The sequence below is a fragment of the Alosa sapidissima genome, chromosome 6 (assembly GCF_018492685.1).
Source record: "Alosa sapidissima isolate fAloSap1 chromosome 6, fAloSap1.pri, whole genome shotgun sequence".
NCBI classification, from domain to species: Eukaryota; Metazoa; Chordata; class Actinopteri; order Clupeiformes; family Clupeidae; genus Alosa; species Alosa sapidissima.
Window position 1 is genome coordinate 35,136,382 of NC_055962.1, and position 26,975 is coordinate 35,163,356.

Consider the following 26,975-nt stretch of genomic DNA (forward strand, 5'->3'; position numbering starts at 1 on the left):
ACATAGAAGCATAAATCAGCAGCAACTTTTCCTCACTCATTTGCTGCAAGACAATATTGCGATTTTAAGGCTTTTATCATTATATAATTCAATAGAATCAATTATTACAAAATAGGAAATAATTTTATGATTCATTTGATGCAAAGAAACTATCTAATCAGCTTGCTCTCTTTCAGTCTTCCCTATTAGTACAGAGGGCCATTTTGAGCATTAAGAAAGTGGAATCATAAATGTCATATGAAACATTAACATACATTTACATTCATTCATTCAGCAGATGCTTTTATCCGAAGCGACTCAGGCCTACATATGTCAATTATCTTACAAAGGCCATTATTTCTGCTCTGATTGCCATACTAAAAAGCCTGGCTCTTTGGTGTTGCGCTTAATCTGCATGTGTAGTACCCAGGTTCAAGGCTGGGTGGGATCACTACTCTCTCCCTTTGTTCAAGGTTCATCTAACTATATAGCAATTTCATCTAAACACACCTGGGTATTTCGTTCATCAATTCATGATCTACCCATGACACCACCAAGTGCATATGCACTCTACCACCTCACTGTCTCCTTCCATTCTCACATTTCCAATTAATTTTCTGTTTATCCGCACTCTACCTCACCGCACCCCTGCCACCGGCACCTCTGACCTGCCACAGTGCCACACAACGCCAGCTAGACTGAATGACTGATTAACATATCAGTATATGCTTGTCCTCTCTCTGCCGATGAAAACGGCAATAATTATGTTATCAGCTCGGGAGCTGACGCTGCATGCAGAAGCACCTTGCGACGTGACAGGCTGAAATGAATCTCTGACTAGGCGAGAGGAATGGTGTGACAAAGTTGGGTCTGGACCACCCATCACACTCTCACTCCAGAGGAGAGAAGTAGAGCAAGTCAGCTCAGGCCACATAGGCTGCACAGAGGGGTGGTCATTTTGAGATTAATGCTATATTTGACTAATCAGAGTTACCATGGATTATTCATCCCAGTTTGGTAATACAAGATATTAAAGGTGCTCTAAGTGATGTACTCCCTCCCCCTCTCTCCCGTGCAATTGAAACTCTCCTAAACACGTATCTGGTGTTTAGCTTATGTTTTTATGGTCCAGGCTGGACCAAATTGTTTTTGTTGCCGTTTTAGGAGCCTGGGCTGTCCACAGAGATCACGTTTTTTTTACAGTGTTCAGGGCACAGGCAGCTATAGCGGATGGTGAGGTGATGTTTGCTGTATTTGACAAAAAATGTTTTAGCTTAGAAACTGAGTAACATCGCTTAGAGCGACTTTAATGTTATCCAACAAACTGAAAATCTAAATCTCGGTATGTATCTAACAATACATTAAGCACACACTTTGAAAATCTGCATAAAATATACATAATAAAATCTGTAATTTTGCAACTTAATATCACTTGTGTCTTTGGTCAGAAATGACCAGTGTAATTATGACGGAAAATTTAACACCCAACTAATTTAATTAAATGTGATATCTGATGATTTAACTGTTCATTTTCCATGCATTTTGAAGGAGACACAATGAATGTAACAATGGTAAATTATTTGAAAGAAACTTTATTTATCTTTAATGTATTTCATAATTTATTATCCTGTTAAAGTTAGTAGAGTGAAGGATGTTATGAATCCTCATGAGTTTAACATTTTATTATTATAATTAGAGACAGAAGACTGAACTATTTAAAGACATTTTTGATGGAAACACAACAGGCTTAATACAGCTACGAAAATAGGCTATCTTCTCCCCTCTAGAGCATTAAGGATATTCATCATAACAGATGTGGTAAAAAGCAGATGGGGGGTGTACAAACATACACCACATGCTCATCTCCTCCAAAAGTTACATGCAAAGAGACACTTCAATACACTTCCAGCCACAGCATACAGAGCAGCATGCTGTGCTTTGACATTCAGGCACCAAACCACATGGCTGCATGTAATCCCGCTCCCCTGTGTGATGCTAGGCAGATAAGGAGGCTTCCAGCTCCCCCATCCAGCTCCGCAGCTGTGCAACGCTGGTCCGCTGCCACATCGACCCACTGCTGTCATTCACACACCTCCTTGCACATCTTCTCATGTTGCACTGAGAAATAAGCACGCTGCTGACCTGCCAGCAAATGCATATAAATTGTGCATGATGTGGGATGATGAAAACACACATTAGTCAAATAGATGAACATGTCTGGCCAGTGGGATGCTATAGTCAATGCTATTTGATGTATGGTGTTACAAGCACCAGGGAACACTGCCTTGAGAGGTGCCATCAGGAGCATAGAAGTGGCATGAAAGAAAGAAAGAAAGAAAGAAAGAAAGAAAGAAAGAATGAAAGAAAGAAACCGTTAACTCAGTGCTGGGTTCTCTTCGAGCAGGTTTACCCAGTTACCGTGACAATTACAGAATATGTGCTTACATTTTTTTCTACACAAAGAAGTATAGATATTTAACAGCTGTCCTAGCAGCCCATTTCCCTAACATCATTTGTTCACTGCATATAGTTTCCTGAAGGGTTATTGAAGTTATTATTCTGCACCACAACACCATTCACCCTAATGCTTTCAACTCAACTTTTTAGTGGTTACATTAATAATACATATGAAGTTTGCTTGAGTTCTCAGTTGAGGGGTGTTTATAGCTTATGAAAGCAATTCCAGCTCACCCATGCATTTGTTTCCAATAAAAGAGAGTGTTGCATAGATAAGTGACTATCGGACTCCAGAATTCTGAAAACTCTGTTCTTAAATAAGCAGGTCACTGAGGGGCAGATTTTGGGTTTCATACAGGGGTGGACTAGCAATCTGGACACTCTGGAAAAGAACGACCATCCATCCATGACCGTCTGTAAATTATTTCAGCCAAGAATCAAACAAAACACGTCAGAGAGGTAGCTCACCCATATCTTCAGTATTTCCAGAGAAATTTCTTGCAGGGTTTTGTTTTTGTTTTGGGGCTGCCTGGGCTGCCCACAGAGACCTTTTTTTTACAGTGTGATCATGTAATGGGCAGCTGGTCATGAGAAGATGATGCTTAATGTGACAAAAAAAAATATGGGCTTGAAATCATGTAAAAAAGTTTATAAGTTTTAAGTTTAAAATTATTTGTGGCACATACATGATGTATGGTCTATTTTTCAGAATTTGCGTTTTTCTGATTTTCAGTTCAAGCACTAATAATGTGCAACTCAAGACCAATGAAGAGATGTACTGTGCACCAACCTGACCAAGTTGCTATGTACAGTATGTGCAATGTCTTAAAAAGATGAACAGACACTCAAGGCCATTTATGGATAGACCCCCATTTACCATAATGGTATATGATGTCCCCGTTGGTTTAGGCTACTTATATGAATGAAGGCACGATTATTTGATCATTTTTGTCAAATCTGACTGACTTGAATGTGACACTTTCACTTGTGAGACTGTATTGTGATAGACAGCTAATGTGTGTGTTTGCACAAATGGTAGTGGGCTTATTTGAAAGAAAGTCCAGGGCCTCTTTTTAGTCCCAGTCCGCCCCTGGTGTCATCGTTACACCTGACTGCTTGTGTTAGCCTTGTGCTGCCACTTAGGACCTGCTTATGATGACAGAACAGGTTGGCATTTTAGATCAATGAGTCATCTGAATCAAACGTGAACCTCCTGCAACATAATTTTAATGTATTGCTGTATTTGCTTCCCTTATTCATAAAGACAAACTGAAGTGTCCACTGCCTTCAAATTATATGCCAAGGCAATCTAGAGCAGAATAGAAAAGGCCAGACTCATATACCTGAGCTAAATTAAGCATCTTTTTCCCTGGCAGGCTAACCTTTCGAAGTGGAGAGGAAATGTGGTTCATCAAATAACATTAGATTGTTTTTGTCGTTAACTCTGGCCGCACTCTTCTCAGTTAGCCCTTGAGTGAGGCCCACTTCACTAGGAGCCCTGCAGCGATGTCTGCATGAGGGATGTGTTTGTGTGTGCGTGTGTGTGTGTGTGTGTGTGCATGTGTGTGTGTGTGTTTGCATGCATGCATATGTGTGTGTGCGTGCATGTGTGTGTGTGAATGTGTGCGTGTGTGTGTGTGTGTGCATGTGTGTGTGTTTGTCCATTTTATCTCCTCCCTGCCCCTTGTGATCTTTTACCTCATCTCAACCTTGAACTGTGCTGAGGTTCACAGCTCAGATCTGTTTGACGCCTCAGGTGTTTCTCCCACATCCATGCCCCCCCCCCCCCCCCCCCCCAGCAGATAGGAGGACATTACTGCTTTGTGATAAATCACACTTTATGTAAAAATCTCAGGCAGCACACAAGCATCCCACATGACTGCTGCCAACTTCAAAGCAATCCAATTGATAGATGACACTATGATGAGCTTACTGTATGCCAGGCCCAAAGCATTTGACTGCACACTGATTTTCTACCCCCCTCAAAATTATTTTATATAAACATACCAAGAGAGTTGACCACCTCAAGCTCAAGGGAAACTGTCTCCACACACTATAATTTCCTCTGACTCTATGCTGGCAAGGCATCAATGCCCAGCATTTTTAACTGTTCATTAATTGTTTAAGTTCAATCACTCTTGGCAGTTAGAATGGCCAATGAGGAACCACCCTAATATTGGCATCTTCGTTCGGGTGTTTCATAGCGCTGCAGGGAAATGGGACTATTTTTTAAGAGCCTCTGCCAGCAGGAAGGCCCTTGTTGCTCTGTGCCAGATGGATTGATGGGTCACTGCTTGGCCGGGGCCCTTTGCTGAAGTAATACAGACCGATGGGGCTTTAGGAAGCAATCTCTTCATCACCAGCCGAGCACACTTTCCACACACACACACACACACACACACATCTCGTCTAGTGTCTCTGGACATGTCTCATTACACCGTGTGGTCACAGACAGTCTGTAGTGGCAGAAATAGCCTCCCCAGTGGTGCGACAGTGGCAGTGGGACATAAACACCTATGGGTGAGTCTGAACACAGACGTGACAAGGTGCTGAGAGCGCTCCCCTTACATCTGAGAAAGAGAGAAGTCATGTGAGGAGAGAAGAGAGCTGTTAAGTGGAAATAAGCCTGTTGTGGGTAATTCTCCATGTATGAGTATGAAGTGATTCAGTATTCAGAAGCATATTGGAAGAAACTCTTTTTTTTTCCATTAAACTTGATTTGTTATAATATCCTAATGTCATAACAATATATATATATATATTTTAATTTTCTGTAATAGCAGTTTTCTTTGATGACTGAACCCAGGGAAGGACCGGAGCACACAAATAATTGTACACAATTGTACACATAATTAAACACAAACAGTACAGTTGGACTCTAAGGAAGAAGCTGTGTGCGTCAAAACATTAGTCCATTGTACCATTAAAGCTTGAAATTATTAGTTTGCTCTGGTTCTTCCTTGGGTTCAGTCATCCGAAGTGGGCCAGGACCTGCTACAGATACTTTGCTCTCTGCCCCAAAAATGTTCTAATTTAGTGAGCAATGGTTAATCCTGTTATATACTGTGTGGATACCGTCATCTCACTGCATCCTGGAATCCATGCAGGTTCAGAATTGAGTTTGACAGAGCTGCTCTCTAAAGGAAATATTTTCTGTGCTTTTTCTGTCCAGTGAAGATGGAGGTCGTCCTCCCAGAGTCCAGGCCATATATGACCATTTTCTCATTATCTGATGGAGGCCAGATGCAATAGCAGGTCATCTTTTTTGGGGGGTGGCGGCCAGTTGTCAGAGCCATCGGAGGAAGGAACCTCAAATATCATCACAGTGGGGGTCATAAGCAGGGTTCAACCAAAACAGCTGAGCTTGGCGCATCAGGGTACAGACCTTGGATGCTACACTGTCTGTCCTTAACACCATACAACCCTGTGCCCCACTCTGATCCTGGAATAAATACTCAGTTTTCAGAACTATACTTTAAGAACTCTCCACCCTGGGTGGCAGGTCCTTCAGTGCCTTAGCCCCCAAACTCTGGAACTCCCTCCCCCAACCTCTTCGTGCCTGTTCGTCTCTTCCTCTCTTCAAAGCACATCTCAAGACCTTTCTGTTTAATGATCACTTCTCCTCCACACCCAACACATAGCTCCATACAGATAACTTGTCTTTGTTGTATTGTTTTGTTTGTTTGTTATTGTGTTTCCCTGCCTTTGTCTTTGTTGTATTGTTTTGTTTGTTTGTTATTGTGTTTCCTTGCCTTCCTACTATGTAAAGCGACCTTGGGTTTGAGAAAGGAGCTATATAAAATAAACGTATTATTATTATTATTATTATTATTATTATTATTTAAACTTTAACTATTAAAAAATGCTTAGTTTTCTAAAAGGTAACCGTGCATATATACTGTACACCAGGAATCCACATTTGGTACTTATCATCATGGCTTGATGTTGTTAGTAGTCACTGAATAAAAATTAACTTTCAAATGAAGACAAAGTTCATCAATCTGTTCCACTCGAGCAGAAGACATACTCTCCACAAAGCTGAATGTGCTGTACTGTAAGTGTGTCTCACTGGACTAAGTGTAAACGTTTGGGCTACGGTTATCTAGCAACTGTTTGTATGCTATACCCTGTTGTAGGATTCTCTGGTTGTTGCGTTGTGTTTTAGTTCTAATGGTTGTATTGAAGATGGTCAGTAAAGCTTGATGGCGGGATCAGGATCGGCGATTAAATGATGATTTATTGTAGATGGTACAATAATGAATAACAGAACACAGTCTTTGAGACAAAGTCTCAAACAGTAAAACTGAATTACTGTAAGTTCAATGTTATTTCCAATTTGTCACAACAGGCAATGGGTCATTTTGTTATGGGTCATTTATGGTTATAATCTCATTCCTCTGCAGGAGTACACAAATTGAATGCTGTCCGGTAAATTTAGGCAACCTATTTCTCAACTGAGATCACCTTTATTTAGATGTGTCACTACAACAGTTGTAGGGTGGGGCCACTAATCAAACTCCAAAGCAAATTTACTGCATCCTTTATTATAAGATGCCTTTTTTTGTCATTGTTGTGGTATGAGCGTCTATGGTTGGACTATAAAGAGAAAGTTAGCCAGACAGAGATCCTTCTGCCTCAGATCTGCAGCCAATATCACAGGACCTGTTTTCTTTGGAGGGGAAGTTTGATCTTTGCCATCAAATGTCTTCCTCAGGAGATTTGAAGGTAAAAAAAGGTTGTCTTTCATTATGCTGCCTTAATGGTCCTCTGATGGGGTTTGAACTGGACTGCATTGCTGTATATTCAATTCAGCATCTGTCAAAAACTGCAGTCGCAACCTTTAATGGCAACATTTCAGTGACATATTTCAGATCTCAAAGCCATCAGTAGCAATGAGCAGAGGAATGGAGACAGTTTCTCAACAGGGGGTCTTTGATAGAAATGGAAATCGACAAAACCCCATGTTTCATTCCTTCCAACTTGACCATTTATTCGTCACAAACTGTTCAAGCTGGAGTCTGGGGTCCACTAGGAGACAAGGTAGTGTTCCAATCTCGTTCACAGAAATGAGAAATGAGCCTTTATAGATTATTTATGAGCAAGTCAAGTAAGTAAATAAATATATTTTTATTTATATTTAAATAAATATATTTCCCCTCTCTTTCACACTCAATATCTCTCGCTCTTTCTGTTTCTGTCTTTGTCTCTCTCTCTCTCTCTCTCTCTCTCTCTCTCTCTCACACACACACACACACACACATGGACTCACTAAATCTCTCCTTATCTCTCCCACACTCCCACTTCCTGTTCTGCACTCTTCCCTATTCTCTCGCTATCTCACTTTTCCTTATATCGCACTTTCTCTCAGTCTTCCTCTGAAGTCAGCCGTGCCCTTACACTTCTAAGCGGATGATAATGCCACTCCACTGAGCTGAAACATCCCCAGATAATTGATGCCCATGGTGGTCAAGGATTGAGGGATGCTTTTATAGAATGCGTTCCCACTATTTATACATAAGAACAAACAGTCCACCAACATCAGTCTTGGTGGAGAAATAAGTTATTTTTACTGTGGTTTTAGAGATAATGAGATGTCACTCTGCCATCACAGACAATTAATTATAAGGATGCTTTGAAGGTCCCAATCAAGTGACCTGAATATACGGTCAGATGGCACACTCAACAGAATTAATATAATACACAATCTCATATGTCATGTAGTTATGTCTGTCACACACCTAAATTAAATATTACGTACAGAGACTCCTGTTTACTCAAGAAATATGAAAAAGAAACCATGGAAACTGTTATCTATAGTTTTTTAAATGAACTTCACTAGATTTCAGCCACATCTGTTCCAATGAGAGAGAGAGCAAGAAGGAGAGAGAGAGCAGGGTGTTATTGTTTTGTTTTTGTTAGATTACGATATTGCACAAAGCTGCAGATTTCTGGATGACAATAAGACATACTTTCTCATCATACTTATACTTTCTCCCTTTTCAATCTAACACAGAGAGAGAATATAGGGCTTCGCTTTGAAGGGAAATCAGTGTTAAAGGTTCACTAGGCGTACAAAAAATCTGACCCTATTTTTCACCATGGTTGATTTCATCATCATAGCAAAAAGGATAGTAATAAAACAACCATTTTAGCATGTCTACATTTTTTGAGCCACCTTTGTCCTATACAGCACTGCCACTCTCTGACTTATTATTTTCCTTAACTATGACTGGTCAATTGCCTTTTTTTGTAATTTGATGCAGATTTGCGGGAGTGTTGAAATAAAGCAAAATTATGGTCTTTCTCATTTGCTCATCCTGTCCAGTCATAGTTTTTTCCCATAGTCATACAATTGTTTAACGTGTTGGCAGACACTCTTAATCTTTATTCGATATCAATCCCTGTGAGTTTTTCCACAAGAGCAAGCCTATTAAATCCTCATTATTTAACCCCGCCGCCTCAATAAAATTACCATATCCCTCAAATGTATGATCAAATTTTATTTATTGTCTTTTTTGATAGCAGCAGTATTTTTTACTCTATGTGGATGGGTCTAATCCCACACATCCAAGGCAGTTCACAATACATTGCTTATTTGCAGACAAGCATTTATAGTACAGCAGTCATTTTGATGAAGTATGATATCCATAACAAGGGGCTATAGCCCTTTATGCACCACCCCATGGAGCAGGAGAAACATTCCTCCCTTGGTTGATACTTTTTTCATCCCTGTCTGTCTCGGGTTTAGGCACACCAGGGCAGTTCGTGTGAGATCTCTAATACAGTTGGTTGTGCTCCTCTGTTTTACACTTTGAACAAAATAAATCCAAGTATAATGGATAGTACTCTCCAGGATGAGTGTTCAAAAACAAAACAAGTTTGGCATTTTCAGTAAAGTAGGCTGTCTCAGACGGCATTCTGTTTGTGTTTTCTGTGGTTGTGTTTTTTTTTTAACTCACAGTTCAACAGACCTCATATGAAAGTAATACTCCACATACAACTGTTTGATGTAATGAATGACATTCATACAAACACAAAATATTGCTTAAACACAGACAATCCTAATCACTGATCATCAAAAAAGGGTTGGCAAACATTCTCTGTTGAGAGGGCTACAGTATAAGGTTTGTACAAAATGAGTAGGTGTGACAGATATGACAAAGCTGAAGACCTATATTTGAGGATGAGGACATAATTATGCCTCACCGTTTTACACTAAATGATGGGGTGTAAGAGCTCTCTCTCTCTCTCTGACGCACACACACACACAGGCAAATGGATTTTGATCCGCTGAAGGTTGTTATCATTTTCCCCATTTGTTGGATTGGTATTGATTATCTTTTTTTGGTGAAGATCATTCTCACAAGCACAATGCTGTTTCTCAGTGGCACAAATTATGAGGTTTCAGTTTTGCCAGGATTTACTTGACCGTTGCAAAACATGCATGCTTGTAATTTAAGATAAAGTATCTATGGATTTTCAAGTTAGATCTTAAGTGAATATCCAACATATCCTTACATTTACCATGTATCAACAGTGAATATACATATGAATTCTTATTACCTGTTTATTATTTTTGTGTTTCAGTCGATAAGAAGCAACATATGCAAACATACTCCTGTTGGAGCTCACTCACATCACAGAAGGAAAAAAAACAAACAAATGGGACATAATAACCAGCATAAGTTTGGGCTGCAAGGTCAACCCCTGCAGCACTTGAAGGATATGAGTTTGTGAAATGCCTTCTTGAAATCCTCATTGGACATGGTATAAATGATTGGGTTTATTAACGAGTTAAGGTAGCCCAGCCAGGTGAAAGCGTCAAATAGCTCAGGGTGAAAAGGGCAGGTTGTACACATCCCTGCGATTAACGTGTAGATGAAGAATGGAAGCCAGCATATTATATAGGCCCCCAAAATGATGCCTAAAGTTTTGGTTGCTTTTCTTTCTCTGGCAGCCGAGATTCTTTTCTTTTCCAAAAGGGAATCCGACACAGTGACTTTCACCTGGTTTGCATTGGCTGATGAAATTGTGTCGCAGGACGATGTTTCATGCGTTCCATAATTCAGAGACGTAGTGGATGCCACAGACCCTGGTGAGTTAGTGATCAAATGAGCCGAAGTGAGTCGTTTCCCAGTTTTTTTAGGCGACTGTTTCAAGATTCTCTTCCGAGCCTCGACGTATATCCTGCCATAGAGAGCTATGAGAAGAAGCGTTGGTATGTAGAACGCACCAAAAGTAGAATAAATAGTGTAAAAAATGTGATCACTGTTCACGGTGCAACTAGTCACCTCCTCAGCTTTGACCTGACGCCAGAAGAATGGAGGTAGAGAGATGGAGATGGAGATCACCCAGGCAGTAGCAATCATCCCTGCTGCGCGCGCCGAGGTCCGTTTTTTGGCATAGTCTACCGCATCAGTTATTGCCCAGTAACGGTCCAAAGCAATAACGCACAGGTGTAATATAGATGCTGTACAACATGTTATGTCTGAGGATAACCAAATGTCGCACATAACTTGCCCCAACGTCCATGTTTGACTCACCGTGTACAGAGCACTTATTGGCATCACCAGAATTGAAACCAACAAATCTGTCACTGCTAGGGATGCAATTAACAAATTTGCTGGCGTGTGAAGCTTCCTTGATTGATAAATTGTGGCAATAACAAAAGCATTAGATAATGTTGTGGCAAAAGTTAATAACGCTAATATAATAGCAACACTCGCTTGAAACGCAAGATTTGCTTCTTTTTCCACTGCCTTTGGAGTGTAATTTGAATTCGAATCGTTGCTTGATATGTTTAATAACTCTCCAATGACAGACGTTGGCTTGAACTGACTAGAACGCTCCATCCTCCGCTTGACAGATGTTTGAGATAGCGTTTATAACCTTTGTACATGTATTAAAATATCTCCTCTCACAGGGGTTCCTCGTAATACATTTTTACACAGAAAAACGCATTTTCTTGTCATCTTGACCCCATTGAAGCGTGTAATTTGTGTCCAGCGTTTAGATAGGTGAAATTGAAAAACGAACAAACTTTAGCTTGGGTTACTTCGTTCCATCTTCTTTTTGTAAACTATTACTCCATTTGTCGTCGATTGAAGAATACGTGTACACCAACATTTCATACATTTCCACTACTCGGTTATTCATTCAGTTGCTCTGAAAACCCATACCCAAAGTCTGCGTAAAAGAAACCGAGTGAAATTGGACAATACTGTTTGTACTCTATATATAGCTCTTAATGTTTCTGGTGGTATCCATTCTCTGTTGTTAGATGGCGATCCCCTATCACTTCAGAAGTTCTCGGAAATGATGCGACTCAGGCTTCTCACTCAGCTTTATTAGGTTCGCTCTGTCAGCGCGCAAGCCGGCTATGCGTGGGCATGGCACAGGTTCTCCTTCTCCGGTCATGTGCGTTTTTTCCACTGGGTCATAACGCCGTCTCATTTAAACCTTAGCAGTCAAGCAGAGAGTCAAGGGCTTAATAGTTGTCAAGTTAACACTAGATTAATCATCCGCACAGAAGCGGTGAGCGAATATTTGCTGAAGGCACTGCTCATTCGCACTCATAGACAGACTGCCTGCAATAGACGGAGAAAACATGTGGATTACTGCAAGGGAGCCTATTGTATTGATACAAATGTATATGATATGGACAGTGGACACACCATAAGACCTATAATACAAGTACAAAAAAAAACCTGATTCTGAATAATACCTTAACATACAAACTGAATATCCACAGTGATAAAATGGTATACACAACTAGTAAGAATCTCCATTGTGAACACTGAACAAAGTAATGGTGGACAAATTACTAACACAATGATGACACATATGCAACATAGCACAAATAACATAGCAGTGGCTTGTTGTCATGGCATTGGCATGCTGCATGACTGCATAGGGGTCATCTCCTCACAACACTGGACTGTCTCTGCCCCTGGTAACAGCTCAGAGATGCATTGCTGCTGCCTGCCTGTGTGTGGTGTGTTTGTGTGTGTGTGTGTTCAGGGATGTTGGTATGTATTGGAGCTACAGAGTATACCAGAGTACAGTAGACCAATTCTCATATCTCACAGGGCTTAAAGTGTTCAGGCACCGTGCCTGAATTCAGGTGTGAGCAGGTATGCTTAAAATTTAAATAGCCAATGAGACTACAGTATATGACATCCTCATATATGTCTAACTTCAGGCACAGAAATTTGTATTGCTTTTATTGCATTTTAAGCCCTGATCTCAGTTCAACTGGGTCTGGGGACCTTTCATTCACTTCCAATTTCCAGAGGGCAGAAGTGCAATTAAACCTTAACAAATATTTTCAGCAGTACAGCAAACACATCTTTCTTGTGAGCAAAGGTTATACTGTATGCAGTTGTTCACTCAATTCCAAAGAAAATCCACATCCTTGTCGTTTAACACTGACACCATTGATTGTGTTGAGCAGCACTGCTAACTGTACTCCTCTGTCTGTCACAAAAGAAGATTGTGGAAGTTGTGAGTGGATGATTGTTTCCATCTTCTCTAAGAGGAAAACCTGTGGACTGGATGGGCTAGGGCCGTATATTGAAGGAGTTTGAAGCTCAGCTGGATGGTGTAGTGACAACCTTTTCAGCCTTTTTCCTGAATACCAACTCCAGACATGGAGTTAAAGAGTCAACTATCATCCCTATTCCCAAGAAGCCCAATGCCAAAGCCATAAATGATTTCAGGCCTGTGGAACTTATCTCGATCTTCTGCGAATGCATGGAGAGGTTGATCACTGGGGGGGCTTATCACCAAGGTGGGAGACAGTGTTGACCGGCTCCAATTTGTCTTCAAGGCAAAACGGAAACTTGAGGATGCTAAGTCTTCTGGACACCGTGGCTAGGCACCTTGATGCTCCAATTTCGTATGTCAGGTTTATCTTAAGAGTCATTACACGAGAAAACCAGGCAAAACCAGGCAGAGGTCGGAAGATGGGGGTCGGCCAAATCAGCTCATACTTTGTATGTGTGATAAGTATGTGGAACTATGAACGGCAAATAATATTAAAACCCTCCAGCTATTTTTCGTTACTGAGTTCTGAGGCCCCCTTGGAGACCCTATCTCTCTCCTCTGACCATTGACCCTTCCCCTCTGCCTGACCCCTCTCTCTCCTAGGCGGCTCATAATTATACGGCAATAGCCCATCGGAAGAGTTGACTACTGCAACCTCTTCACCGTCTGACTCCATTTTTTTTCTCGCAAATCGAGTTACTACACTATTTATCTACACATTCTTTCACAGGGGTCTTCATCTTGAATTTCCCCTGGGGATCAATAAAGTATCTATCTATCTTGAAAGATGGGCTTTAAATTCAGCAACATTGTTTTAAATACTAGGTTCCCAGAGGGCTGTGTTTTGTCACCCATTCTTTTCTCCAAATCCTTAATGAAATCACCTGCAACAATGGAACTTCACTTTTTGAATAATGCTGATGACATGACCTTGGTGGCCCTCCAGACAGACGGGGACTCCCTGTCTATAGGTAGTATTTCAGACCTTTACAGTTGAAAAAGGGAGACCCATCATTAAGAATCCTTCACACCGCCTCCACATTCCTTTCAGCTTTTCCTATCAGGCAGATGGGAATCTTTGGCTAGGAAGAGACACTAAATTAAAATTAATTAAAGACAAATTAAATGTTTTATTCCCACTGCTATATGCCAGGTAAACAATGAAAAACAGAACACACAATCTCAATTATGGTAAACACATTTTCCTAACTTATTATTTATAATTATGTACCTAATTGTTTGCACTTGGCAGCTCTGTCAGCACCTGGCAAAACTGTCGATTACTGCATGCGCATGCGTCAGTTAAGGGTTGAAGAACGTTTTTTCTTTACCGTTTGCTTTCCCTTGCCCACCTATGCTATCAAGCTAGACTGATTTGAAACTATCTGCTGTAATGCTTCTACACAATAAGGGTAACACTAACTTCAGTTGATGAAGACAAATGCTTCATCAGAGATGGATAATGCCTCTGCTAAACAATCTTTATCTGGTAAGTCCTGTAAAACTCATGCTGTTGTGTCCACTTCACGTTTGCTAGCTCTGACAGCTAACGTTAACCGACCAGTCGATAGACATTCTAGAATCAGCCAGTTCGACTAGATAGCTAACGTTAAGACAGCTTTAGCATCTAGTCTCTAATAGAGGTTTTCTCAGCGATTAAGTTGGCTACGTAGAAATAAATAATTACAAATTCACATTGATATAACATTAAAGTGCAGGTTATAACCCGGTGTTTAAATTATGTGGTGATCCTTACCAAGTTGGTGTAACGATAACGTTAGCATATTATTGTTAGCTAGCCATGACTAACTTTCTCAACGTTAGTATCGTAACACCCCCAATTATCACCACTTTTGTTCAGAAATTCTAAAACAACGATGTTTTTTAACACTTCAGAATAACATTTACTAAATGAACCTTACATTTTTCAGTAGCCATAGTTGTGTAGATTTGAACAAAATCTGGTTTGGTTCCTAATGGGAGCATTTACTGCCTGAAATATCCGATTTTGTTTACCACGCTCGGAGTTAGGCCATCCTTAAAAATATTTTTGTTTGCAGTAACAGCCAAAAAAAATAAAAAATGGGTCGGTAGGTAGGTCAATATTTTTTTTTTCAAGATTCAAAGTAAAAAAAAAAGTTCAATTTTGGTCATGTTGATTACCTAGGAATGAATTTACACAAATGTGCATATTGTGACGTAACTGACTGGGTCTTCAACCCGTGCCTTCAGGCGCACCATTGCAAACCTCATTCTGATGCAGGTTATATAGACCAGCCTTTCTCAAACTTCTTTGACCTGAGGCCCGGTCATGGCAGACTTTTGGGTCATAGGGCTCATCTACATGTACCCAGAAAGAAGGCTACAATAGCTCTTGACCACGTTATATTGAAATTTGACTATACAATACTCAATGCTATACAGTGTATTATACAGTCTCTGCTCTGTTTCTAAGGAAGTTACAAAAAACAACGTCGTTCTATTAAGTTTCGTTAAATAAATAAATAGCCTTCCAACAGGTTGAAGCGGAGCTTTGATACCAACGTTATCGATTAGTTTCAGTTTCTCTCGCGCAGACGCGCATTGAATGAATGCTCATACCACCACTTAATTGTAGGGCTCCATGTTTAATGACATCGATAGCAGAAACGTTTGTTTTCTTTTTTCGTCGATCCGCGGTTTCTTGATCAACTGCGCAGCAAATTATCAGATGAAGCACCGGGCCTAATTTCACTCCACGACTCAGCAGTCTCCATGTTGCGGACCCATATTTTGAGAAATGCTGAATAGACCACAACCAATTTCAATACTCCGACACGGTCACCGCTAGACTAGGGGGAGAAGGGATGAGAAAAGATCTGGCCACAGTTCTTCCAGAACTTAGTAACAGCGTTATCAGTTTGTGTGAATGAAACGAAGTGACATGCGTAAAACCAATGGTGTAGAGATGACGCCACAGGTTTTTTTTTAGGTGAGCCACGTTTGCATGTAGGCAATTTATATTCACAATACTTGGGCCTACTAAAAGAACTATTATTTTATTGCATTTGTATTGGTTGTTTAGAGTAAAAAAAAACAATCGGTCGGTATTAACGCAAGTTTACAACCGGCAAGTCGGTCGGACTAAAAGGGGGAAAAAAAAAATATTTGGGTCGGTTCTAAATTGACAGGGTCGGTCGGGTTACGGCAAACGAAAATATTTTTAAGGATGGCCCTATAGTGTTGGCCTGATGGGTCGCCTATTTACACCGTTTCAAACGGCACATGGACGGTTAGACCGAGAATTCTCGTCGTGAAATTAAAATTCCACTGGAGCTCCAAGCGGTTGTGTACACGCAGCCTTACAACACTGTTTACAGCTCCTCGAGTCATGGTAAAATGTCATTTTTGGTACATAGCTAATTTAGATACACTTATGTTGTGCGTGGTTGCGTTTCTATAGGAGTCCGCTGTCTTGGTTTGTATAGAAATGGATATTAAGTGACACATACACGCAAGACGGTGGAAATACGGGACCGGTGGAAATAGGGGGAGTTACGATACTAGCTGTCATAGAACAGTCTTCCTTGCTAACAGTGAGACATCTCTAAATCACTGTCATTATTTCTTCCCTACTGAATTCGGTTTGAGTTGTGATACATAATTAGACTGTGATGTAACTTACAGTGGCAAGGTTTTGCACCAAATAGCCAGTTGTAACTGTTAGTGTGTTGTTATATAATGTTACAACATTAACTGTGATGAACAAAGAGGCTACATTTTGATAAGTGACAAGGTTTTTTTTTTTTAATGTTGCAGCTTATAAACATGAACTGTTCAGGGAAACTGACCCTAGGTCTGTAGGCTCTTAATCAAATCTAATATAAAGTGTTTTAGAAGCTTCCAAACACTATTCTTAGTTTAATATAGGTTTGCCATTTTATGAAGTCTTAAAGTTATGCAAATGTTATTCACATTGACTATGATGCATGAGGCTAACTGTTATTTGTAACTCAGTTTGTAATTTTCTTTCTGTGCTCAGGGAATGCTATCAAAATATGGTACACAAGATCAACTAAACTTGCTGTGGCAGTTGCCATCATTAAAGCCAGACCATCAGGAAAAAGTGGTAGACAGTATGCGGAGCAATTGGCTTGCAGGTTCAACCATCTTGAGCAGTCCTGGAAGATGAAAGCTAAGGGCCTACAGGAGGAGGTGCTGCAACTTCGTCAGGAACTTCTCCTTTCCAAGATGCTGTTGAAACCCAACAGGAACAGCAAAAATGGTGTGTTCCACTGATTGATAGGTTCTCTTTCTATTGTTTGCAATACAGGGTTCTTGTATAACATGCCATACTCCTTATAAACTCTATATCTATGGCATAATCACTGTTAGTATGCATTAAAAATGAAAAAGGCATCCATTTTCCAGGCCTGGCTTACAGCTAGTGAGGAGGTGGGTTAATAACGACGTAAGCGATTATGATTGGCTAAGGCAGAGTCATGTTTCATGATAGCCAATCAGAGCCAGTGTTTTTACACACTTGCCAGCACACGTGCCACACACACACACGCAACAGCTAAAATAGAGATTCGACGAAACAGCAGAGGTCAGGAGCAATCCGAAAAGTTGGCATTTTCAAGGTGGAGATATAAGCACTACTTCAAATTCATCAAGGCAAGAACGAGCATGTAATGTGTACATTATGTCCAGGAGCGAAGACTTTGTCGACATCTGTTGTAAGCAACTCATTTAATGAAGCATCTCACACACGCATCTGAAGCTAGTGGCCAAAAACACCGATACCTCCACCAGAGATGATAGCTCGCCACCCACTAGCGAAGAAGGACTCGGAGCAAAGTCCTCCAAGCAGCAAAAGCTAGATCTTTCTGCCTCACAACAAAAACCTGACACAGGCTGAAGTCAAGCCTAGGTCTGTCGATGTGCAATATCTTAAATTTCCCCTTGGGGATCAATAAAGTATCTATCTATCTATCTATCTATCTATCGAAAGTTATGTAGCCTACAAACACCTGTCTGTTCTAATTTCAACCGGCTGCTCAAAACTGCTCAAAAATCCAAATTCTTTGACATATAGCAACTTTTTTTTGTGTAACAGTAACGCAAATAGTTACTTTCCCTGGTAACGAGTTACTCTTATCAGAGTAATTCAGTTACTAACTCAGTTACTTTTTGGAACAAGTAGTGAGTAACTATAACTAATTACTTTTTTAAAGTAACGTTCCCAACACTGCTAATAGAGATGCATCGATTTAGATTTTCTGGGCTGATTCCGATTTGATTCCAATTTCCGATTGTTTCTAACCACTTTACAGCACACACAACTTATTTTTATATCTTTTCTTTAGTTGAACAATTTAACATAGAAATTGAATCAACTTTTCAATAATGGAATGGCTGTTAAAAATTAACAGACAGATTCTTCTTCAAGTTTAACTTCAGCTGCAGTATCAAACTATAATGCTTCCCAGTGTGGGACATTCACACACTACTAAATGCACTGTGTCATGGAACAACCATTTTCTTGTTCTCACATCCAATATCCAAAAAAAATTTATACAAAAACGACTTTCATGATACATTTGAACATTCTGCCATGGAACTTTTTTTCATATGCATTGATGCATATACATATGAAAACACAGGGGAGGAGGTACTCCGCCATATGTAGCCAATGCGGTGAAAAACTTCTGCCTGTTAAAAGCAGGTGTAATCCAAATTCCGGGTTAAATGCATCAATAAGAGAAACTCTCAGAGACAGCTGAATCAGTATTCAGAGCATCAGTTTTCTATTGTAGGCTACTATGTCAAAAGCAACGTTAACTTTTGTTTGCCTTTCTAATATCGTATTTTCACTTTCACAACATACACTTCCCAAACTGCTACACTAGGCTATTCAGTCATAGCTGTAGTCTAGCCTATGTGCAGTAAACAGTTAGAGTTTGTAAGTATGTCGCTGCTTGTTGACATCTTATTATCATGTATGATCACTACCGTAAACTTTGGTTCTTTTTAATCTTGCAATCACTTAACTCCGCTGTGGGCACGCACTTGCGTAGAGACGGGCTGTGATGAGCGCTGTTTACGGAATGAAGTGACATCCTAGTAGCCTGGCGGGCCATCCTATATCATTGAAATGTATAGTCTGGAATCGAACCATTCACCTCGCTTAATCCAAGGGGCGGGCAGAGAATTGTCTTTCAAACTGCCTAGGCATGCAATAGGCCAGCGCTACGACCATATCCGTATCCGGTCTGCAAAACGGCAAATACATCCTTCTTCGAAAGGAATGACTTAAGTGCATTGTGTTGCTCAACTTTCAAAGAAAAGCACAAGTTCAACTCCTCCAAAGTTGACGCCAACGCCGATTCAAACAACCGCTCTTCGTTCGCCATAGCCACCTTCCTTGTTGTTCACCGTCGCAGGACTGTCGTTATCCTGTTAAGCCCGCCTTAAGACTCTCTAACAAAACAGAGCGCTGTGATTGGATGACGTCCACGGTGTCAGCCAATAGAAATCCCTATGGTTTGGTACTAGACGTACAGGCTGAGCAAATTAATTTGCCGCTGCTAGGGTGCGTCTAGATTTCTAGGCTAACATCCTAGTAAATTCCATGCAATATGGCAAAGCACAGTGTTCGCTTTCTGCGCATAGAAAAACTATTAGCGCTTTAGTACGTTAGTCAAACTGAGTTTGTGGTGTATCACTGTAATTCGCATTTGAATATTAGAGAAGAAAAGGCAAAGGCCCGACTCAGCATTGGCTGGTAGAGAACTGTTTGGAGCAATCTTTCAAAATGACAAAAAGTGTATGGGATTAGAATTACTGACTGCCCCTCTAAACTTGGGATTTCCATATTTGTCTTTTGGCTTCGGAGAGATGAGGGAGAGGGATGCTTTTCTTATACCAACTCTTCACATAACTTCACAGTATGCTCTCAGTCTTTTAAAGTGATCTAACATTTTTGGTAATAAAGAAGGCTTTTTGATATTGTGTTTGTAAAATAACAAGATTAGTATTTGTATGCTACTAACACTGGTAGATTAATTTGTTTGGTTTATTTGTGGTAAAAGGTGAGACTTTAAGCTCTCGGTGGGTGCAAACCGTGTATTCCTACACGCCTCTGTTCCTGAGAAATCTCAAGCTAAACAGTGGCTAGTTTTCATCAAAATCGCTGTTTTTTTTCTAGAAATGGAGATATAACGTCTTTCATAAAATATGAAGTGTTGCCTGTTACTTACTTGTGTAAACTTTCCGGGAAGTGATCAGCGAGACCTGGCGAGACTGCCACCTAGTGATAGACCCACGAAAATGGCCTGGTTTTGATCTGACGTGCATGCATCACTGATTCGACCCAAAGCGGCAACCGAGTTATGATAAAATGTCCAGATAAAATGTCCAGATTGTGCGTTTTCATGGGTTTTTGATCGTCATATATTTCATTTCCATTCATCACAGAGTTCCCAAAATCACATATAAGGTGTGTTAGAGTGTCTAGTTTCGTAATTTAAAAAAAAAGCTGAAAACGTAATATTATGTTTTTGGCACTCAACGCATGCGAAGGAAAAACGTAATATTACATTTTTGGCACTCAATGAGTTAAATGCGCTTAAATGTGTTTTGATGCTCCCCACAGGTGGTGGTTTAATGGAAATACTCTCGCAGGATCTCATCCCATCCTTGGGACCCTTGTCGAGTGAGCAAATGAACTCGGTGCCTGATTCAGGCTGTGGAACAGAGAATAGCACAGAGTCCCTCCAGCAATCCCTATGTGTGGAGAAGGGCCAGACGGAGACCTCCGCACCTATCCCCTCCCATCCCAGGCAGCCCCACTTCCCACAGACGAGCTCCGACCGGCGGGAGAACGCCCTGCTCTCCCACATGCAGTTTCTGCAGAACTTCTGCAGCTTGCGTAAGCTGGGTGCCCGTGGGCTCTCCCTGGATGGCTACGGCGCTGTGGTCTGGGACTCGGTGTGCCAGCTGCTCGGCTCCCTGGTGCCTGCCGCCTCCAGGGACGTTCAGTGCCACCTCCAGCAGGCTTTGCTTCCCCAGGCGTCACAGGTGGTGGCGCAGGTCGTGGATGAGTGGCGGGCCCACTGTAAACCCCCGGGGCTATTCCTCACCCAGGCAGAGGACTGCCTGAAGAAGCTCACTGGCCACCTGTTGAATAATACTCAACTCAATCGGGCAAGTCAAATTAAGTATAAGTGTATATATACTCTTTTGATCCCGTGAGGGAAATTTGGTTTCTGCATTTATCCCAGTCCGTGAATTAGTGAAGCACACAGTGAGGTGAAGCACACACTAATCCCGGCGCAGTGAGCTGCCTGCATCAACAGCGGCGCTCGGGGAGCAGTGAGGGGTTAGGTGCCTTGCTCAAGGGCACTTCAGCCATGCCTACTGGTCGGGGTTCGAACCGGCAACCCTCCGGTTACAAGTTCGAAGCACTAACCAGTAGGCCACAGCTGCCCTAAATTCATGATGTCCTTTCTGTGTGGGTAACTAGAGAGAGAGGGAGATAAGGCATATCAAGTGTGTACCATGTTAAATACATGTTGTCTTTAGTTTATTGGGTTCTAGTTTAAGTTTGCTGTGTGCAATCTAATGCAGAGCTAAGTGTTAGTTCACCTGGCTATTGTAATTGTCCATTGGCAGCTTATTGGCTTTATAGGCTCAGATGGCCTTTATGATCAGTTTTTTTTTAGCAGATATTTAGTAGATATACAGTATCTGTATTTTGTAGACAATTGCCTCTGAGGAAAAAATAGTATTTTTGAAATTCTGGTTGCTAAACACACCAACACACACAGCACACCACCCTAACGTAGTTTGGGTGTGACAGAAATACTAAGACAAGCCCATCTTCTGTCTGAATAACGTGAACATTACCTCATGCATCTGCACGAAAACAACACAGCATATTTTTTCTTGCCGGTTTCACACCTTTAACGTTTATATTTTTTTACCTTTACCTATTATTTTATACAGATTAAGCATTCCTGAGGCAGTCCAGTCCTTTATTTGGTGAACGCAGGTGCAATTAATCTCCTTTACTTTCTTTCATTATAGTCCGCGATTCACATTAGTTGTTGGCTATCACCGCAAGTGCATAGGCTACTAAACGCTAGTAGGCCTACCCAAGTTCTAGGCTATTCTGTTGCCACATCCCAGACTTTCACATTGCATGTTTGTTTGCAATGGATGCAAAACAGCCTATAATGCTAAATGTCTATGGCGCCCCGACCAGGCAGTAAACCCCATGTATTCTAAGTAATTGCACACGTCTGTGTTTATACTACAGTATATTGTATGCAGGTGAGACATGGAAAAATGGTTTTAGAAAGATGTAAATTTGGGGCTATCAGATAGGGGGTTGAGTTTTGCCATGTTAACCTATGGAGACTGACGGCCTGTGGGTCATGAAGGGCACTTATTTGGACATGCGTCCGGTTTTGGACAGGTGACCTTACCCACATAAGAACAGAGTGAAATAACATTTTGTATTATAGAAACATTATATAATATATATATAATATAATTGGAAGCGTAGTGAAGTGGGGAAGTGTATAGCTTAAACTGTATGTTTCTTTCGTCCCAAGGACAAGCACTTTTGAGTCTTGGAAAACACTTTTCCATTTACATCGGGATTTTGTAAACATTCAGTGTCAGAGTCAATACAATGAACCCTACATGAGTAACGAAATTGACAAGCAGCTGTAAGTAAGCATGCTAAACTCGACATCCAAACAGTATCCTAACGTTACTGTAGCTTTGAGATACTGCTTGATTGCATAACTTAACTTAGTTTAGTCTCCTCAATGTACTAAGGTATGCTGTGATAAGACCTTAGCAGAGTTAACTTTAATGCAGCAGTTTTGAACAAATTTGTGCAGGATGGTCACGATGCTAAGCGGATTTAATAGCAATTTAGCCTGCCGTGTTCTATGCAATGCTTCTATGTGGCAACAACAATCCTTCAACAATCGTGAATGAATTAAAAATATTTGGCGGCACACGTTATGCTTGATATTTACCCACTTGCGTTGCTACTACACTCCTGCGCATTTTTTTGGGTCTGACGAATCAACGCGCATATTTTGCGTCAACGTATTTTTTGCGTCATCGATTACGTCGACGCATTGTCCCAGTCCTACTGAAAATGCAATTGTATTTGACAGTTGTAGGTTGCTAGTGACAAACTATTAGCTTTCAGTGTTTTACGATGTCTTTGTAAATTATGTTTAATTAAAAACTGTTTAATTCGTCCTGGTTCTTTTGCCTGCATCAAATCAAAACCCATTTTCGAAAGTGATCGTTTTTGGTCACCTAAAACACTGTGTTCGTGTGGAAGCAAGGCCAAAAACGATAACAAACTTTACTGTTTTCCCTTCCTTGTTATCATATTTCTGCATGACTTGGAAGATTATTGCCTCTCTGCTCAGATTCCTATGACAGTGTGTGTTGGCATGGACTGAACTGTGGAGTGAAGTCCAAAATGCACATAATTCTAAAATACTTCAAAATGCATACAGTCTCCCTACAGATCTCATTAGTCTGTGATTACTCTTCCTTGGCACATAATGAAGATTGTGCCGTGAAAGTGTTCTACCTGCAGTTTTCCAATTACTGTGCTTTCAGCAAGTCCAAAAGCGCAGTAATTGCACAGCCACAGGCTTCATAATTGTGAAACTTGGGTGACTATGCTCCTCAATATGCACACATATCTAGAAGCTAGTAGTATGTTCCAGACAGACAGACAGACAGACAGACAGACAGACAGAAGTTTGCCTACAAAAAAGAACCAAAACGGGCATCTTTGCCCATATAAGGAGATCCGGTTGTTAACTGAAGCTAACTACCTATGGCAAGTTGTATTGCAAGTTAGCTCTGGGGTAACAAAAATCTAAGTGTGCCGCCTGAGAACGACTCTCAACCTGCATAATTAAGGTCATTTTTGCTAAAATTGTTGCATAGGGCTTCTTTAACCTATGCCTCTACACGTACACAGAGGGCATTTTTAACCTATGCCTCTGCGCTGTAACTGTAGGCTCCTCTAACATGACTGCCCCAGAAATGTAACGTCAGGGATTTGGGGAGTGGATGCAAACTATTTGGTATTGGGTCGCTTCTTTTGGCCTTATTTTCAGAGACCTGCTGCTTGTTTTTCCTCACATGACCTGGCAACACTGCACACAAGCACACTACAGCTGTAACACATGCACACACACACACACACACACACACACACACACACACACACACACACATCTAGACACACATAGGATTGCGGTTAGTTGCTGTAAGTATTTACACCCACTTTGGGATGCAGTTCAAGCACATCCATGATTAACATATGGACCATCATCAGGCTTGTAAAGAAAGGCATAATGCATCATGCAGAGTTAATGTGGATGGCACATCTGTATGCATTGTTGCTCGCTCACCAGATGTCCTATTTGTCATTCTAGGTAGTTGTCTCTGCAGAGATGTGAGACATGCTGTGTAACAGCCTACAGCTGTGAGTAGGAGACTGCAAAGGATTTTTTTTGGCCCCTTTAAATCAGCATATAATTTCTGCTAATATACTTTGATCTTAAAGGGATGGTTCACCCCAGTGGATATTCTGCCATTTAGCCTAGAAATCTAGACACACCCTAGCGGCAGAAAATGTAATTTGCAGCCAGGGTCATCTAGCAACTCTCCGTTGGCTTGCGAGCTGGAAAAAACAAACTCTAGTCAGGCCAATCACATTGTGTATAGAGTCGGTGGGCGGGCTTAAAGGTTGTATCAGTGTTAGCGGGGATATGTCACGTCTGTTGATGTTCAAACAAAACAGAGAGCTAGCTCGCTACTCCCTCCCCCTCCCTCCAGTGCAATTAAAACTCTCCTAAACGCGCATCTCCTCTGTTATTGGTTAAAACACTTCATTTTTCCTTTGAGTGGGTTGCCAACCTTTGTTGGTAGCAATAGACCTCTGAAGTTTGCCTACAAAAAAGAACCAAAACGGCCATCTTTGCCCATATAAGGAGATCCGGTTGTTAACTGAAGCTAACTACCTATGGCAAGTTGTATTGCAAGTTAGCTCTGGGGTAGCAAAAATCTAAGTGTGCCACCTTCACGTACCGGAGATCACAGTTCATTAGATGAATGTGATCATTTATGTTTGGGCCTTGTTTGGGCCTGAAATCGCTGATACAACTTCAGCATAACGACGGCAGAGTTGCGACGGTTCCGCGTAAATTTCCTACTATTTGAAAACAAAGAAGATGGATGCTGCTGCTGGCAAACAGCTGTCTTTGAATCGGCTTTGGCTGCGACTCGAGTTAAGCTTTTTTTTAAAAAAGTTTTTCTAAAAATTTGATCTACCAACTAGCTCCGCTGGTGGGAAAACACATGAGACTCATAGGTTGTAGCGCTATCCTATTGTATGCAGAGGGAATTTGAAAGACAACCGTTTATCCCGCCCCTCGGATTGAGCACTGCCAATGGTGAGTTCCCATACCATACATCTTGATGTGGATCTGGCTCGTCAGGCTATCTGCCATTGTCTTCTGTCTGAACTTCAAGCCAGAAGCCTGCCATAACAGATTTGCTCACCTTGCAGCGGACTGTCACTAGTGACCGGAGAAAATTGGCATCTCAACACCTCTGTGGCATTGAGGCGTTCTCCTTCCTAACTTCCAATTCCCCCCACAGAAATTGAAACATCCTTGCTAGTGTAAGGATGAGTGTTTGTTTGCTTTGCCTTTAATATTAGTTTTTTGTTAAATCAGGAGTGGTGGACACTATGGCAAAATCTGTTTTTTTTGGGGGTAAGGGGGCTTGAAAGCAATTAGTGTTGTGTCAAAATGCCCGAGTAAAAGCTGTAATGCTTGGTTGATGGAGGATTGTGCCCCATGCTCATGGAGGTGAATGAAAGGGGGCTTACAAATCAAATCGGCAGGTGGATTGATTTCAGAAACATAGGCCCCTACTGGGCCGGCATCAGAAGCACACACACTCAGTATTTCCTACTGTACATCATGTATCATTGTTGATCTTAGGCCGCTTCAGAAATCTAAGACAAAAAGATTTCTTTGAAAATGTCTTGTGATTATTGCAGTCTTAGTGAGAATCTCTGGGTTTAAGGCTGAAAATGTAATTGCTTGTTTAGTCTCCAGAGCCCATTGGAAGAGGTCTGTTTTCATGTTGATACTTTTGAGTAATTTAAAAGTTGCTGTATCATCTGCAGAACAACTGCAAACATTATTGATCCCCAGACTCTTACTTCTCCAGTGCTGACCTTGAACATCAGTAAAACCAGTTCGATTGCTGCTTGTAATGTCACCACCAGCATGTATGTACAAGCAGGTGGTACATCACATCAACCTCTGTGGCCTTATGTCTCCCTAGTAGTTTAACCTCCCATTGCCAAACATATCACCAATATCTCTGTTTATGCCACCTACTGGCTCCTGAATTACAGTGGTGTAAATCCTGGTGCTGTATGCAGAGCTAGAATGGGGCTGTCCTTTCAGTGCTGTTCTACTCATTGAGCTTTCAGGGAGAGTTTTTTAGAAGGGCATATATTTAAAAGTACCTTTAATTAAATGTGTGGGTGCTAATGGAGAAGTGGAAAAGTGCATATGTGCTCAGAGAACATGCACTCTGGCTCCAGGTGTAGTATACTTGCAACAGCATAGGTCAATGAAAACACAATTAATCAAGTTCAGTATTGAGTCAGAGAACACAAAGTCACTTCTGGAAAAGCAATTTCAAAGACGTGTTCTCGCCGTGATGCCTTTCTTACAAGAAGCAGGTGCTCAGTCTTTGGCTTGAGGAAAGAGAGGTCGTCGGCTGTAAAATATCAGCCGTATTGTCCGCTAGGACCTTGTTGACTACAAGGGAGTATGTGTGCAATAACACTGTAACTCTTCCAACGGTGACATGCCATTTTCCCCCATAAATGGACAGGAGTGAGCTTTGCTCCAGGACCGCACCATGCATTTATCATG

General features: G+C 41.1%; 2 protein-coding genes across 4 annotated transcripts in view; one reads left to right on the top strand and one right to left on the bottom strand.

The window, feature by feature from the left end:
* Positions 1–8,921: 8,921 nt before the first annotated feature.
* Positions 8,922–11,742, bottom strand: LOC121711617 (5-hydroxytryptamine receptor 1B-like). The gene has a single exon (XM_042095386.1). The coding sequence runs from the start codon at positions 11,286–11,288 to the stop codon at positions 10,137–10,139; it is 1,152 nt and encodes a 383-aa protein (XP_041951320.1). The 5' UTR covers positions 11,289–11,742; the 3' UTR covers positions 8,922–10,136.
* Positions 11,743–14,292: 2,550 nt separating this feature from the next.
* Positions 14,293–26,975, top strand: part of mei4 (meiosis-specific, MEI4 homolog (S. cerevisiae)) — a 44,551-nt gene continuing 31,868 nt past the window's right edge. For all 3 annotated transcript variants that reach the window (XM_042095371.1, XM_042095372.1, XM_042095373.1), the window contains exons 1-3: positions 14,293–14,470; positions 17,003–17,245; positions 20,618–21,168. In XM_042095371.1, coding sequence (XP_041951305.1) covers positions 14,413–14,470; positions 17,003–17,245; positions 20,618–21,168 — 852 coding nt within the window. In that variant the 5' untranslated portion in view covers positions 14,293–14,412. The remainder of the gene's footprint in view (positions 14,471–17,002; positions 17,246–20,617; positions 21,169–26,975) is intronic.